The sequence below is a fragment of the Orcinus orca genome, chromosome 3 (assembly GCF_937001465.1).
Source record: "Orcinus orca chromosome 3, mOrcOrc1.1, whole genome shotgun sequence".
NCBI classification, from domain to species: Eukaryota; Metazoa; Chordata; class Mammalia; order Artiodactyla; family Delphinidae; genus Orcinus; species Orcinus orca.
The window spans coordinates 156757107-156772165 of record NC_064561.1 but is presented as its reverse complement, the minus strand read 5'-3'; the positions used below and the strand labels follow the sequence as shown (position 1 = coordinate 156772165).

At 43.8% G+C, this 15059-nt stretch overlaps 1 protein-coding gene and 1 long non-coding RNA gene across 12 annotated transcripts in view; one reads left to right on the top strand and one right to left on the bottom strand.

The window, feature by feature from the left end:
• RAI14 (retinoic acid induced 14) overlaps positions 1-12448 on the top strand; it is a 147085-nt gene extending 134637 nt beyond the window's left edge. For 6 of the 11 annotated variants that reach the window (XM_049707998.1, XM_049707995.1, XM_033421294.2 and 3 more), the window contains 6 exons: positions 188-245; positions 3150-3268; positions 3931-5466; positions 6668-6796; positions 9702-9767; positions 10594-12448. In XM_049707998.1, coding sequence (XP_049563955.1) covers positions 188-245; positions 3150-3268; positions 3931-5466; positions 6668-6796; positions 9702-9767; positions 10594-10671 — 1986 coding nt within the window. In that variant the 3' untranslated portion in view covers positions 10672-12448. The remainder of the gene's footprint in view (positions 1-187; positions 246-3149; positions 3269-3930; positions 5467-6667; positions 6797-9701; positions 9768-10593) is intronic. The other 5 variants (XM_049708000.1, XM_049707996.1, XM_004266016.3 and 2 more) reach the window with 2 other exon arrangements.
• The window catches only part of LOC125964003 (uncharacterized), a 223063-nt gene that overhangs the window by 124484 nt on the left and 83520 nt on the right, over positions 1-15059 (bottom strand). The gene's annotated exons all lie outside the window — the stretch shown is intronic.

Below are 15059 nucleotides of genomic sequence, written 5' to 3'. Positions count from 1 at the left end.
TAAAAACTGCACCTCAGGAGATAACTGTCACTTTTATTGTATTTTAAAATATCTTCTTTCCTGGAGATTATCTGTTTTTCTAGTAGGATAGCACCAACTTGTATAAACTCAAGGAGGAAAATTTGCTTGATTCTTTTGTAGAGTGTTCCATTCAGGAATATTCTTTTAAGTCATTTTTGTGTTCCAGCAGGCTGAGATCAGTTCTATACGGGAAAACAAAGACAGACTAAGTGACAGTACTACGGGTAAGATGAAGGGGCATTTTTGTTCCCTTGACCGATCTCTATTTCATGTTCCTCTAAGAGAGCAAAGGCCAAGCAGGGGTACCCTGTCTGGGGAAGTTGGAGAACCCAGGGTGCCACCCTAAGGCTGCCAGCGGTGCACAGCCCGGTACTCTCTACTTCAGGGGGCTTTCACCTAGATTAAGGAGTCCCTGAGCTTGGGTGTGAAATATATCTCTGTTTTCATCCGTTCCTAATTTAGCATTAGCACTTCCTTCAATTATGAAGATAGGCAATAAGCCCCAGTGGTATTAGCAGATCACTGATTCTGACACCAAGAAAATTCACAGATAATAGCATATCCCCTCGCTGTTATTACAGATACCTTGAAAGATCATTTACAGTATCTCTGCTAGAAATTATGGCCGTTATTAGACCTGCTTCCAGATCTTGTTGTTTGGTGTGTTACAAAGGTCGCCAATTACTGTAACCTGTACATTCTATTTTTTTTAAACATCTTTATTGGAGCATAATTGCTTTACAATGGTGTGTTAGTTTCTGCTGTGTAACAAAGTGAATCAGCTATACATATACATATATCCCCATATCCCCTCCCTCTTGCGTCTCCCTCCCACCCTCCCTATCCCACCCCTCTAGGTGGTCACAGAGCACGGAGCTGATCTCCCTGTGCTATGCAGCCGCTTCCCACTAGCTATCTATTTTACATTTGGTAGTGTATATATGTCAGTGCCACTCTCTCTCTCCGTTCCAGCTTATCTTATGCATCTTAAAACATCGTTTTGAGATGAGGTCCATAGGCTGTGCGCTGCCAGCTAGCGGCCCTCCTCACAACTGGGCAGCAGGTTATTTCTTGAAGGGAGAGCCAACTGAGCACCTCCACGGCTGCCACAATCTAACTTTTCTACTTCTCACTTTTAAAAGACACATACAAAGAGTGTTAATGAAATCACAGTGAAATCACGCACTATCATATTGTCTTCACCAAGACACGGTTTAATTCATTGTATCGAGTCCATCCTGTTGCTTTATCCTCTAAGAATGTAGGACGGTATATGCAGAATCAATTTGAAATGTAGAGCAGATTACTTCAAAGGCCCCTTTTTGCTCCAGCATTCAGTTTCTTAGTCTGTTATGTATTTCATATGTGTTTGGAGCCCTTAACTTACAGAATTGAGAAATATTAAGAAATATTCCTGGCAGAGAACAATGTTAATATAACTGAACAGTTGTTACACTGTATACTTTAAAAGCCATCCATCATGGCTTAGAAGTAATTTTTGTTGCTTAGAATTACCCTCATGCTCCCTCCCAACCCCCTGGTTCATTCCAAGCTGACCAGACTCTTTGTCAAGAACACTCATAAAGCTGTGGTTTAGACACCAGACATGATTAGTAAGCATTTCTATGAAGAAATGTCATTTTGTATCCTTCCAAATTAAGATTAAAGTTTTCGGGCTTCCCTGGTGGCGCAGTGGTTGAGAGTCCCCCTGCCGATGCAGGGGACACGGGTTCGTGCCCCGGTCCGGGAAGATCCCGCATGCCGCGGAGCGGCTGGGCCCGTGAGCCATGGCCGCTGAGCCTGTGCGTCCGGAGCCTGTGCTCTGCAACGGGAGAGGTCACAACATTGACAGGCCCGCGTACCACAAAAAAAAAAAAAAAAAAAAAAAAAAAAAAAAAAGATTAAAATTTTCATCCTTGCATTAAATGGCTTGAGAAAATTTTTAAGTAACAGTAGAAATTTGGATCAGTGCTATTCAGAGTGTGGTCTCTAAACTGTTGCCAATCTAAAATAACTAAGGAGTTTAGAGCAGAAAGTCATCCAGCCAAGCACACTGTTTTGCCCACCTGACAATTTTGTTTCCATAGGAAGACTTTCTGGATGAAGGAAGCAGTACATTGAGTGACATTCTGGAGGACGTTTCTTGTCTTGTCTCAATGAGAACTTTGAGTAGCACAGCTTTAAAGGTTATTTCAGCACGATAATCAGTAGAATCTCAAATAGTTCTGATTTACCAACAGTGTTTACTGTGGGATTCAGAGAAGGCTGTTTCATGGTGGGTGGTCAGAGAATGTTTTAAGGAAGAGGCAGAGTTTGCCATGAGTCTTGAAGGATGCCTAAGAGTTATCTAGCCAAAGAGATGGTACAAGGGCAGTCGTATGGAGGAAGAATTAAAGAAGCAGCCTTGTGTTGAGAATATAGAGGATGTGATAGAAGCGCTGAATCTGATGAAAATGGGATACCAGCGAAAAACATCAGGAGTTATAAACCTGAAAAAAAGTAGATTGGAGCCAGATCCTATTGGCCTTAATCCAGATGAAGGAATTTGGAGGTTATTTTTAGAGGGAGAGCAATTAAAGCACTTGAACCAAAGGAATGACCCTATCAAAGTATGTTTTAGGAAGATTAGTCTGACAGTGTTGTTGGTACAGGCTACATTTTCACTAGAGGAGAGAGAGAGAGATTTGTTAGGAAGCCATTTGTAGAGTTACCAAGTATGGTGATGAAGTTTGAACTAGAGTGATGGATGTGGGAATAAGAAGTGAACCAGATTCCAGAGATCTATCTGAAAGGATTCACAGAATGGGATGTATTAGGCACGGGAGGAACAAAAAACAACCAAGGTGTGGCACTTGATTAAGTGAACGGAAAATGTGTGACCGAATCCATCAGTTTTCAGATGTGCTTATTTGTATCCAGGCACCTAGTATATGTGTTAGGGGAACGCCAGTAAGGAAACCCCAGTACCTGAGAACTGCTATTCATCTGTCCAGCTGCAGGGGGCTTTCAGTCATAGTCTGGACCAGGAAGAAGAACTGGATTGGGTAGAAAGTGAGTTTGTAAGAGGTCAGAGAAATAACAGTTTAATTTTTAAAATATTATTTTAAATTGCCTGTCTCTTTTCCAAGGCGCTGATAGCTTATTGGATATAAGTTCTGAAGCTGACCAACAAGACCTTCTGGTCCTACTGCAGGCAAAAGTTGCTTCTCTTACCTTACACAATAAGGAATTACAAGATAAATTACAGGTAGGTAAATAGATTGCCAACACAGTCTGTTCTGTAGGGTTCAAGCTATTGGGTTTTTCAGGGTTAGTCAGGTGATATTTTGTTTTAGACATTGACCTTAGTTTCTTCTTTTTAAAATTAGCTTTAAGCATTTTATAGTTTCAAATTATTTGTTTCTTGAGAGAGTTTATTCATTAACTATTTTTGTAAATTGGTAAATTATATATGATTATATACATAGTATGATATATATGACAATATATATACATATATGTGCACACACATATATATGATTAGTCAGTTATTCACTTAGTAAAGTTGATCACTTAGCAGATTTAAGAACTTGATAAGAAGTAGCTGTACTAAGCCCATTGTCCCTCTTGGCAACTACAATAATATGAGAAACAAAGGAAAAATTTGAGTCAGAGGCTCTTCAGCCAAAACAAATCTCACGTTTTTAAAGTGGCACGCATAATCTGTCCTGAGAGAGCACAGAAGAAGCTTAGAGTCATTAGTCCGACTCCCGCGTCCCGGACCATATTTTTTCACGGGGCAAGAGGACGCGTGCAGAGCCATCCTGCTGCTCTCCCACGTGTAAGGTTTGGAATCACTCTCTCATTGCAGTTGCTTGCTCATCCAACCCCACCTTCGGTGCTATTTCATTCTTGCCTTTTTTTTTCCAGGCCAAAACACCCAGGGAGGCAGAAGCAGACCTGAGCTTTGACTTTTACCATTCTGCTGAAACTGACTTGGTCCCATCCCTGGGCAAACCTAGTGAAACCCCTCCTCCAGACTCCAGACCATCTCCATCTGTCTTAACACATTCCTTGAGTAAATCCACTATCGACAGCGATGTCAGAATCCAGCAACTACAGGAGATTCTACACGACTTGCAGAAGAAATTGGAGAGCTCTGAAGCAGAGAGGAGAGAGCTGCAGGCCGAGCTCCAGGCCAGAAGGACAGAGTCGGTGTGCTTAAACAACTCGGAGATTTCAGAGAACGGCTCCGACCTCAGCCAGAAGCTTAAGGAAACCCAGAGCAAGTACGAGGAAGCTATGAAAGAAGTCCTGAGCGTGCAGAAGCAGATGAAACTAGGCCTGGTCTCACCGGAAGGCGTGGATACTGACTCAGGCCTCCGTGAGCTGAGGATCACAGAGGAGGAAATAGACGTGCTAAAGCGGGATCTCCAGAACGCACTGGAAGAAAGTGAACGAAATAAAGCGAGAGTGAGAGAGATGGAGGAAAAGCTTGTAGAGAGGGAGAAAGGGGTGGTTATGAAGCCACCTGGGGAAGAGTACGAGGAAATGAAAAGCTCGTATTGCTCGGTAATTGAGAATATGAACAAGGAGAAGGCGTTTTTGTTTGAGAAATACCAAGAGGCCCAAGAAGAAATCATGAAATTAAAAGATACACTGAAAAATCAGATGACCCAGGAGGCGGGCGATGAAGCTGGGGACATGAAAGAGGCCATGAACAGGATGATAGATGAACTCAACAAGCAGGTGAGTGAGCTGTCCCAGCTGTACAAAGAGGCCCAGGCCGAGCTGGAGGATTACAGGAAGAGGAAATCTCTAGAAGACGTCACAGCTGAATATATCCATAAGGCAGAGCACGAGAAGCTGATGCAAGTGACCAGCGTATCCAGAGCGAAGGCTGAAGAGGCCCTGTGTGAAATGAAGTCGCAGTATTCCCAAGTGCTGAGTGAGCTGACCCAGCTCAAACAGTTGGTGGATGCACAGAAAGAGAACTCTGTCTCCATGACGGAGCATCTGCAAGCGATAACCACGCTGCGGACCACTGCCAGAGAGATGGAGGAGAAGATAGGCAGTCTTAAAGAGCACCTTGCGAGCAAGGAAGGGGAGGTGGCAAAGCTGGAGAAACAACTCCTAGAGGAGAAGGCGGCCGTGACCGACGCGATGGTGCCCAGGTCTGCCTATGAGAAGCTCCAGTCGTCTTTGGAAAGCGAAGTGAGTGTGTTGGCCTCAAAATTAAAGGATTCCGTGAAAGAGAAAGAGAAGGCCCATTCAGAGGCTGCCCAGATTAGAAGCGAGGTCTCACAAATGAAAAGGGAGAGGGAAAACATTCAGACTCTCTTGAAATCCAAAGAGCAAGAAGTAAATGAACTTCTGCAAAAATGCCAGGACGCTCAGGAAGAGCTTGCAGAAATGAAGAGAGATTCTGAAAGCTCTTCAAAACTGGAAGAGGATAAAGACAAGAAGGTTGGTGAGACTGTACTGCTGTTGAATTTCTAGCTAGTACACGCTAGGACTTTCAACCCTCACTTACTGTGATTAACATTTTTACCATTTGTAAGCACTAACCTACTGTGAATGGTCAGAGGCTCCACACATGCCTCCCTCTGTCCCCAAAGCCACGTTAAAGATAGTAGGGTGGACATTTATTTAAAAAAAAAAAAATACTCATCTTCTACTGCTTCCCTCATAGCAAAGCATTTTCACATGTGTGGGACATGTTTTCCCTTTAAAAATTATTTTACAGAAGCCCTGCCAGGTGTCAGGGATCAGAAGTGAACCCACCAACTGAGAAGCATTTGTGACCCATCTTGAACTTCTACTCTGTTGGAATCCAGACAGATTCCTCTGTCATATGAAAACCCAATTACTCCCAGACTTGATATTGCTTCCCTAAACCCCACGAGCTTTCCTCTGAGTCAGTATAAAAACCCTCCCCGGGCCCCATTTTCAAAGGTGTACAGGATAATAAGACAGGAAGTGTGAGGGGCAGGCGATGTGAGATGGGCTGGGCAGGGAGGAAGGAGGAAAGTAAAGGGAAAAGCGGATGATGCTGCCGTGCCTGGATCTGCTCTGCATTCCCCGTCTCCTGGGTCAGATGTTCTGAATGGCATTCATTAGAGCAGTTTTTATCTTTTATTCCTTCATTGTAATGAATGTTTCAAAAAGAGCTCCTGAAGCCAAGAGACGGGGTGGAGGTGGGCGACTGTCTTCACTACGAGGCAAGATGCCCGAGATACCAGGGTTTCTAAAACTTATTCCTGACTGCCCACGTCAGCAATATGGAGCAAGACCTAGCTGTCTTCGAATAAGGAATACCTGAAATCCTGTTTCTGATTTATTTTTTCAACCGTCCCTCTTTTAAGGGTGAACGAAGGAAATCCGTGTCACAGCTTTTGTTACCTTTTCAGGCCCCAAAACACAGTCTCTCATTCGGGGGGCTCTTGTCTGCATGGAATGGCCTTAGAGGGCTTTGTTTGGTTTGCCTGATTTTATCTGTTTTTATCTGATTTTATGTTTCATTTTACGGCTTTCCTTTTAAAAATAACAAAGGGGTTGCTGCAGTCCCAGAGGCCAGGAGAGGCTATGTCACAGGTTGAGAAATAGGTGGAGTCTTGCTTCTGCCGTCACGTTCTCGCCTACTGATAGAGCTTTCCTTTCTCGCCAGATAAACGAGATGTCGAAGGAAGTCGCCAAGTTGAAGGAGGCCCTGAACAGCCTCTCGCAGCTCTCCTACGCCACGAGCTCGTCCAAGAGGCAGAGCCAGCAGCTGGAGGCGCTGCAGCAGCAGCTGGCTGTGAGTGGACGTGTTTCTGCGGCCTGGCTGGGGGTGTGGGGAGACAGACGGCACACCAGGGGGAGCGGGGAGCCAGCGGGCAGACGCCCAGCCTGAAGGCGTGTTGCGCCTCAGTGAGCAGCTGACTACAGACTTCTGTGATGAAGGCCAGAGAGGGAGCGGATGGATTTCTCAGTCATTGCCTGCAGTGCGATGGGTAACACGTATCAGTGAGAAGGAAGGGAGGAGTCCACAGGACAGTGGGAGGAGGCCTCTTGTTCTCTCTTCCACTCGCTTTTTACCCTTTCTCCATTTTTCTGCCATGGTCGTCACTGTCTCTGGCAGCGGCAAGAGCTGTTTCTTATTAGGGGCCAGGATCTCTGGTAGTTGTATGTCTACATGTCTGAAGCTGCTTCTTGGCCTCTCTCCTGATTTCACCCAGGAAAGCCCTTTCATGTCTGTATTCGTTTCCGATGGCTATTGTAATACAGTGACACAAACTTGGTTTAAAACAACACAAACTTATTACTACAGTTCTCGAGATCCATACGTCCGAAGAAACCAGTTTCACAAAAGTCAAGCCAAGGTGCCAGCAGGGCTGGTTCCTTCTCGAGGATTTAGGGGAGAATCCATTTCCTTGCCTCTTCCGGCTTCTAGAGTTTGCCTGAATTCTTTGGCTCGTGGCCCCTTTCTCCATCCCCAACGCATATCACTCCAGCCTCTGATTCCGTCCTCCCATCTCCTCCTTCCACCTTTGACCTTCTTGCCTCCCTCTTATAGGACCCTGGTGGTTACGTTTTAGATCCACCCAGATAATCAGGATAATCTTCCTTTCTATCTCAAGATCCTTAATCTGCAAGTCCCTTTGGCCTTATAGGTCACACTCCCAGGTTCTACGGATTAGGATGTGGGCATCTTTGGAGGGCTATTAGTCAGTCTATCACAATGTCTGTAAAGTTTTAGTCCTTGAGGGTATGTTACATTTTGCACGTGAAGGTTAGTCTATCCTGGACTGTCTCTAGCTTCCATTTACAAACAGGACCTGGATTTTGTGATTTCTTCAGTACAGACTCAATACTGGTGAATGCAGGTTTCTACAGTCCTTACTCCGGCTGGCCACAAAGTACAAAACCAGCTTTTCTTGTGTCGCCAGCTCTACTAGAGCAGTGGAGGAGTAGTCAGGGAAGGAGAAGTTGCTCTTGACTGTGTTTGGCAGGTCATTTTTCTGATCAAGTGATTATCACAGACTTGTAGATAAAGTACTAATGATTTATACAGTCATTCTTAGTTATTCAGTATGCATTTAATGAGCTTTTATGTATCAGTAATATACAAGGTGCTGATGATATAAAAATGAATAAGACACAGTCCCTGCCTTCAGTGTAGTAAGCGTCCATTGATAGGTGCCCAACGTGCTGTGGGCATAGAGAGGCAATGTGCTCACCCAATCTAGGTGAGTCTCTGAAGGCTTCCTGCAGGAGGCGATGGTTGTGCTGAATCTCAAAGAGATGAGTAGGAGGCAGCAGGGACTGGGATGTGGCATTTAGATGGCCCATGGTAGCCATGGCAACCACAGTTCCAGTGGAGGGGTGGAGTATGGATGGCCAAGGCTGGCTGCTGGAGAAGTGACTAAGGAGCTAGGCGTCTGCCGGGGCTGAAGAGTCACAGCAGGAGGCAGGGGAAGCCTAAAGCAGGTTTGCTGCAAAGATGGGAGATGGTGGTGAGGGAGTGGGATGCTTTCAACTGAGATCTCAGAGGTAATGACTGCAGCAGGGCTCTGACCATAAGAGCGGATGGCTGGAAGGAGGGACAGGTCATGAAGCTGAGGTCGAGGGACTGAGAGGCCAGGGTGGTGGGTGGCTCATCCACGTGGATACTGAAGTCAGCCAAGTGATGACAGAAGCAGAACCGGAAAGGAAGACAGTGATCAGAAGACAAAGCTATAAATGATGGAGTGGAGGCAACCAAGAGGTGGGAGGAAACTGCACAGAGAGGGCTACCAAGCGTACCTTCTACTGGCAGGAACTTCAAAGACTGAGGTTTCAAAGGGTTTCCTTGAATAGGAAGGACGCCTCACGTCTGACACTGTTGGGGAGGAGGTGAAACTGGCTACTGATAGACTCCAGTAGATTTTTAAAGTGATCCATATGTGATAGTCTAAATTTCCATCATGACGTAGACAGAAAGGCCTCTTCTTAGACGAGTTAAGAGCTGAGTTGAGATCCTTGAAATAGTCACTAGGAGGAATTGGAATTACAGCTCAACAAGGAGAAATAAAATCATTAACAGCTGTGCTGAGGGACCATTTGAGGTTGGTGCCGTCACCCTGTTGACCTCCTTGGTACGCTGACAGCTAAATCATTGAATTCCCCAGGGATTATACACCACTTGGCTATATAGAAGGTATCGATAAACTCTCTTTAAAAGAATCATTTTTTAAATTAATAAATATTTGGTCATTGTATACGATAGAAAAGTTGGAAGATACAGAAAACTCTGGAAAAGCTACTATAAATTAAAACTGCCTATAATCCAACCACTCAGAGACAATAACTTTTTGCATTTGACAAAGTAGATAGTTCCTTGCACTGTTTACTTTGTGCGACTATATCTGTATTCTTTGCCTGAGTATGTATATATATTTTTAAACAAATTCGGGATTATCATATCTACTTTTTACATGAATTTTCTTCTAGGGTTGACATACCAAGATGTGAAACAGGTAGTTTTTTCCCCTAAGAATATTGACAAGCATTCCAAACTACACAATCCTCTGAGTCCACAGCAATTCTGAAAGCTTCCTATGCTGGTTGGTGGAAGGAATCACTAGGGTAGCGTTTGGCCGCAGCTTTCTCCTAGTTTTTTTGTTTGTTTTTTTTTAAAGGTCTCCTAAGCTCTTGAACAATGTCAAATTGTCTCTTTCTAGGAGTGCAAGAAACAACACCAGGAAGTGATATCAGTTTACAGAATGCACCTTCTGTACGCTGTGCAGGTATGGTGTCTGGGGATCCTAAAGAGATACCACGGCAGGTCTTGCCCAAACGCCCATCATGAAACTAGTAGAGCAGATGAGAATTTGAGAAGACAGCTCTTCATCGGAAAGCTTTCTAGAACACCTTCTGCTTTGCTTTGGATTTTGTGTTGGGAGCCCCGTGCCCTGTTAACCAGGAGCTGCCTCCTTTGTTGGGAGCTTGAAGGAGGGTGTGGGGGCAGCTGCCCATCAGGAGGAGGGGTCTCGGTGTTATTTTCCGGGTTTGATGATATTCTCAGAGCTATCCGTACCGTCTCACTACTGCAACTGTTGGCGCTTTGGCTGGCTGGGCTCACATTCGCTACTGAGATGCCAGAAACCCTTTGCTGAGGAGTCTGGTAGGAGACCCAGCCCCCTCATCCTCCGGAGGAAAAAGAGCAGGGTCGTGTCTTTGACTCAGCTCCTCCTAGAAATGTGGGAATGGGTAGGGCCAACATTTCCTTGAAGATCGGGGTGGGTGGGAGGGCAGTGGGAAGCCAAGGGCTCATCCCAGCCAGCCATCTCACTCCCCAGGTGAGGCAGTGCCAGGATTTAGTTTCTGAGTGTTGTTTTCTTTTGTTTTGGTTTACACCTTTTTGATGTTATTTTTCTAACAAGTGCTTTAGCTTTTCAGTGTTCAGCCCCCCCTCTACCTCTGTTGTTTTCTGCATTTTGAAGTTCCTGTGGGACAACAGCCTCTGCCCTTTATTCACCTCCTTCCTCGCTCCCCCATGGTCCTGCGTGATTTGTGTCCAAGTCATGATATCGTAGGTTATTCTAATGAGTGTCTTTTGTTGGAATTTCCTAGGGCCAGATGGATGAAGATGTCCAAAAAGTACTGAAGCAAATCCTCACCATGTGTAAGAACCAGTCCCAGAAGAAGTAAAGTGGATTCCTTGGCAGGACACTGGCCCCTTGTTGTCCACCTTATGTTAGATCCGGAGTTGCTGGCAACCACTGCCATTGTTCTCATTCGTGGTATCACTGTGACCCTTGTAATAGAGCTTCTTCCCTTTCCAGAGGCTTCTTTCTGAGGATGGGTCCCAGGAGAAGACTGTCCTCCTCAGAACCGCTTAGAAACTTCGAAGCAGCAGAGGCGAAAGATGCTGTCATCCCTTCTGATTCCAGAGCTGGGATCGTCCACGCTGGTGGCAGGCATCCTCCTTGGTACCTGCCCAGCTGAGGGACTTCATCACTGAGTGACACATCGATGCTCCACGCAGCCGTGCTTCCGTTCCTACACTCAGGCTGTGCCGTTCAGCACAGCAGTGTTCTTTTTGCCTTTGGTTTCCTATCCCCCAAACATGACTTAATTTCTAACCAAATTAGTATGGCACTAGTTATGAGCTGCATGCTTTAGACCCTTTATCGTGATATCTTGTGGATTTAAAAATGCTAATTCCATCTTTTTCTTCCCCATCTGCCTTATATTTCTCACCACCCCGCTTATCAATCTTATAGTTTGATGAGCACTGTTAACTTAGATATGAAGTTTTAAAACAAAAGCAAATTGCCCTTAAAAGTTCTTTTTAAGTAAACCGCTGACATATTGCAAATTTTCTATGCAAACTTGCCTCCTGCTGTTTCTTATGCACGAAGCTCAGGAAATCCAAACATTTGTGTTCAACGAGGGATAGTAAATTGCGTGTTTACAGCCAAAAGAAATGCCTCATCATTTTTAACCTCAATTTTTTAAGTGTTTTTTTTCCTCTACAATATTTTTATTGGCTCTTAAAGATGTTTTCATATCTAAATCCCTAAGTAAGTGAAATTTACATTAGACTGTATCAGCAAAATATTTTTTAGGTAATCATGTTTAAGAGTTTAAAAAGTATATAACTTTTTCCTCCGGGTTTTCAGCTATAGCAGGAGGTGGTTCTGTATTCCAAACTCAAAATGAGCCGCCACCAACACCCCTAGACTTCCTGCCATCGTGTTCTCAGAGCTGTAGCACGTCTCTGAATATAGTAAATCCTCTTACCCACTGAATATTTTTGAATGCCCCAACTCTACCAGCACCTGTAAATTATCTCTAGAAGGGCTGTTAGTACCAACGAGTTTTTCAACTTTGAAGCAAAAAATCCTCTTAAACATTATGGTGCCTAGGTGAGGTCTTGGGAGAAAACATTCCTGTTCACTTTACTTTCAGGTTAACTTGCTTGCAGCTTCCCTTACAGCCTTGATCTTATTGAGAGATGTAAACTGAATTACGGAAATCTCTAAAGTATAGAACTGAAAGCATAGGCCGGCTCCGACAGGGCCGCCTGGGCTCAGAGGCCACTTGGTAGCACTGTGTTGGATGAGGCCCAACGACAGCGAAGCAACACGGGCTTTCGAGCCTGGTGTTACCTTTCTTAAGTTGTTTATAGTTCGGCAATTTCGAACACCCTCCAAAGAAAACTGTGAAAGGACTTTCTGTCACAGCACTTAAGAAAACACAAAACCAGCCCCCTCCCAGCTCCACACAGAAATGCTGCAGAGTGTAAAACTTGAGACATTTTGTAGGACGCCTGACAAAGTGTAGCCTTTTATCTTGTTTCAGGATGCATATTTATTACAAGTACTCTGGTTAAATATTGAAAAGTTACATGCTGTAGTTTAGCATTTTGCCTTTGTAATTTACAGAAAGTGTTGCAGAAAATAAACTTTTGTTTCATTTTGCATCTCTGTTGTTGATTTGGGGCACCTTCGCGAGCATGCCCGCACAGCTTCTGAAGTTCAGCTAACTAGCGTTTCGGGGCAAAGGTTTTTATACCGTGTTGTGCTCCACCGGTGGCCGTTGTCCGCAGTCTCTCACACAGTGTGTCATCTCATTTCGTCCCCTAGCTCCTGGGGTCACCTTGAACTCTACCCCAAGCAACACCCACTTTTGGGCACTTGCATCACAGTTCTTTCATTTAAAATTGCCTCTCAGTTGATCTGTAGTCTTTTTTTTTTTTTTTAACTATTTAAAAGCTTCCATTACATTTTTTTCCTCTTTTTTTCTTTGTTTTTTTGAAAAAGTAATACATACACGTGGTTTTTCTTACATTATCCTATCACATTACAAGGTTAATTCATTCCTGAAAAAAACTCCTGTAGGGTGAATTCTTCCAGTTTGAAAGCATAATTAAAACACCAGATGACAAATGAAATGGGTGCAATTATTTAAATAGCTAACATGGTCCTTCATAACACAGCATAACGAGGCCATCTCCCTTCACTAAGGCCATTTCCCTTGCTAACAATACGATTCTACTGCCTCGCTCTCAGCTCCTGTTGCCAAGGCATACCGTACATACTCAACTGAACCCTTCCTCAAGCCCCACCTCTGGGAAGAAAAAGGACAAAAGATATCAATGAAAATAATGCAAATAGTGTCTGAGGTTATTACTATTTTAAATTATCGAGTGTGCACCCTGAAAGGAGAACTCACCTCAAGGGAGGCCAACCATTCAACTCAGAAGATGATTTCTTTTTTTTTTTTTTTTTTTGCCACGCCTCCCAGCATGCGGGATCTTAATTCCCACACCAGGGATCGAACCTGCGTCCCCTGCAGTAGAAGTGTGGAGTCTTAACCACTGGGCCACCAGGGAAGTCCCAGAAGATGATTTCTTGGTGACACTCAAATGAGCACTTAACCTAGATAAATCCAAACCAGACTTCTTAAATGAAAAGAACTGCCTCATATGCCGAAGGCAGGGTCTGAAAAGAAACTGTCATCCTGCAGCAGTGGTTATATATCACGGGATATAATTGTAGGATAAATGAGATAAACTGAAAATAAATCTCTCCTCCTGATTCTTAGTTTACCACCCCAGAAGCAACAGCTGTTAAGTTTCTTGAATGACCTAACACATTCTATGTCTGTATGTACATGTAGGCATGTATTTTATTTTCCCCTTTAAATATAGAAATTTCTGGACCATACTTTTTCCACTTAAAACATCCTGGAGATTGTTCTTTGTCAGCACACACATCCTTTTTGACTGCTGCATAATGTTTCATAGTACGTGCTTTTTTTTTTTTTAAACTAACTCCTCATTGATGGGCAATTAATCTGCTTCCAGTATTTTACAGTCCTAAAAGTGATGTGATGACTATGCTATGTATGCATATGTGCGAGGACCATTTGGATAATTTTCAAATTGCCCATTTTCACACTAGCTTCCATCATGTGATACAGGAATGCAGAGGATAAAAGTAGAATAGCATATGGGTCATCACAGTGAGTGGGCAAGAATGGCCTTTTTCTTCACATTGGTTACAGAAGAGTCATCAACTTGTTTTTCTTACATACACTTTCAGACTGACTCTAAAGCCTTTAACAATTAAACCCACCAATCTTAAGATAAACACATGATATGCCACGTGGGGAAAATGCTCCCAGAACATGTCGATGCACAACCTTTTGCCATGTGGCCTCACTGTGGAATGCTGGGTGCTGACAGCAGTAGAAACACCATCCAGCAAAGACGGGGGTGATGCAAGGTTTAAAAGGCAGACTGCAAGGCAAAGAGTGAGCTGGAAAAAGTAACAGACGGAGGCATTCACAGGAGCAATTTCTGTTCACCTGTTCAGGGCAGAGAACTATCCAGCATTTGGGGAGTGTGTGGCATATCTGTGAAAGAAAGGACAAAAGCTCAACTACGACGGTCGCCATAATTGGGTCATAGGACCTGGTTGAGGGAGCAATCAAAGTGGGTTCCAGGAGATGGAAAGTCTCCCTTGAGGAGTAAATCCCCAAGAGGTGGAGGCGAGTAGAAGAGAAGGAAAGAGACATTTCTCTACATTCAGTAGAAACCAAGCCCTAAAAATGGGAAGAAACAATATTTCAGGAACGGCGACTGGACGTACCAGATTATTAGTGGAGGATGTGGAGGGGGGAGAGCCAAATAACGTAAGCTTTTAATAAAGGAGGGGGGTAGTAAGAGTTACCTATCTGTCACCTTCAGATGTTTTTAAACCTATACTTTATTTTTCAAAAAAAACCTTGAGGAAACGTTATTGAGATCAATACTTCAGTTTCAAAATCACAGTAAAAATGGAGAGTTTGTTGTTCCAGTTTTGAATTTTTCAAATTTTAGGAACATTTTTAAACAAAACTTGAAAAGATTTTACACTGAACACTCATGTGCTCATCACCTAGAGTCAAGCATTAACATTTTACTAGACTTGCCTTGTATGCATGTCTATCCACTTATCTATCCCAATTTCCATCCATTAGTCTATGTTTCTTTTTGAGACATTTTAAAATAAGTACAGAACATCCACACAGGCTACCCTGAAAATTTC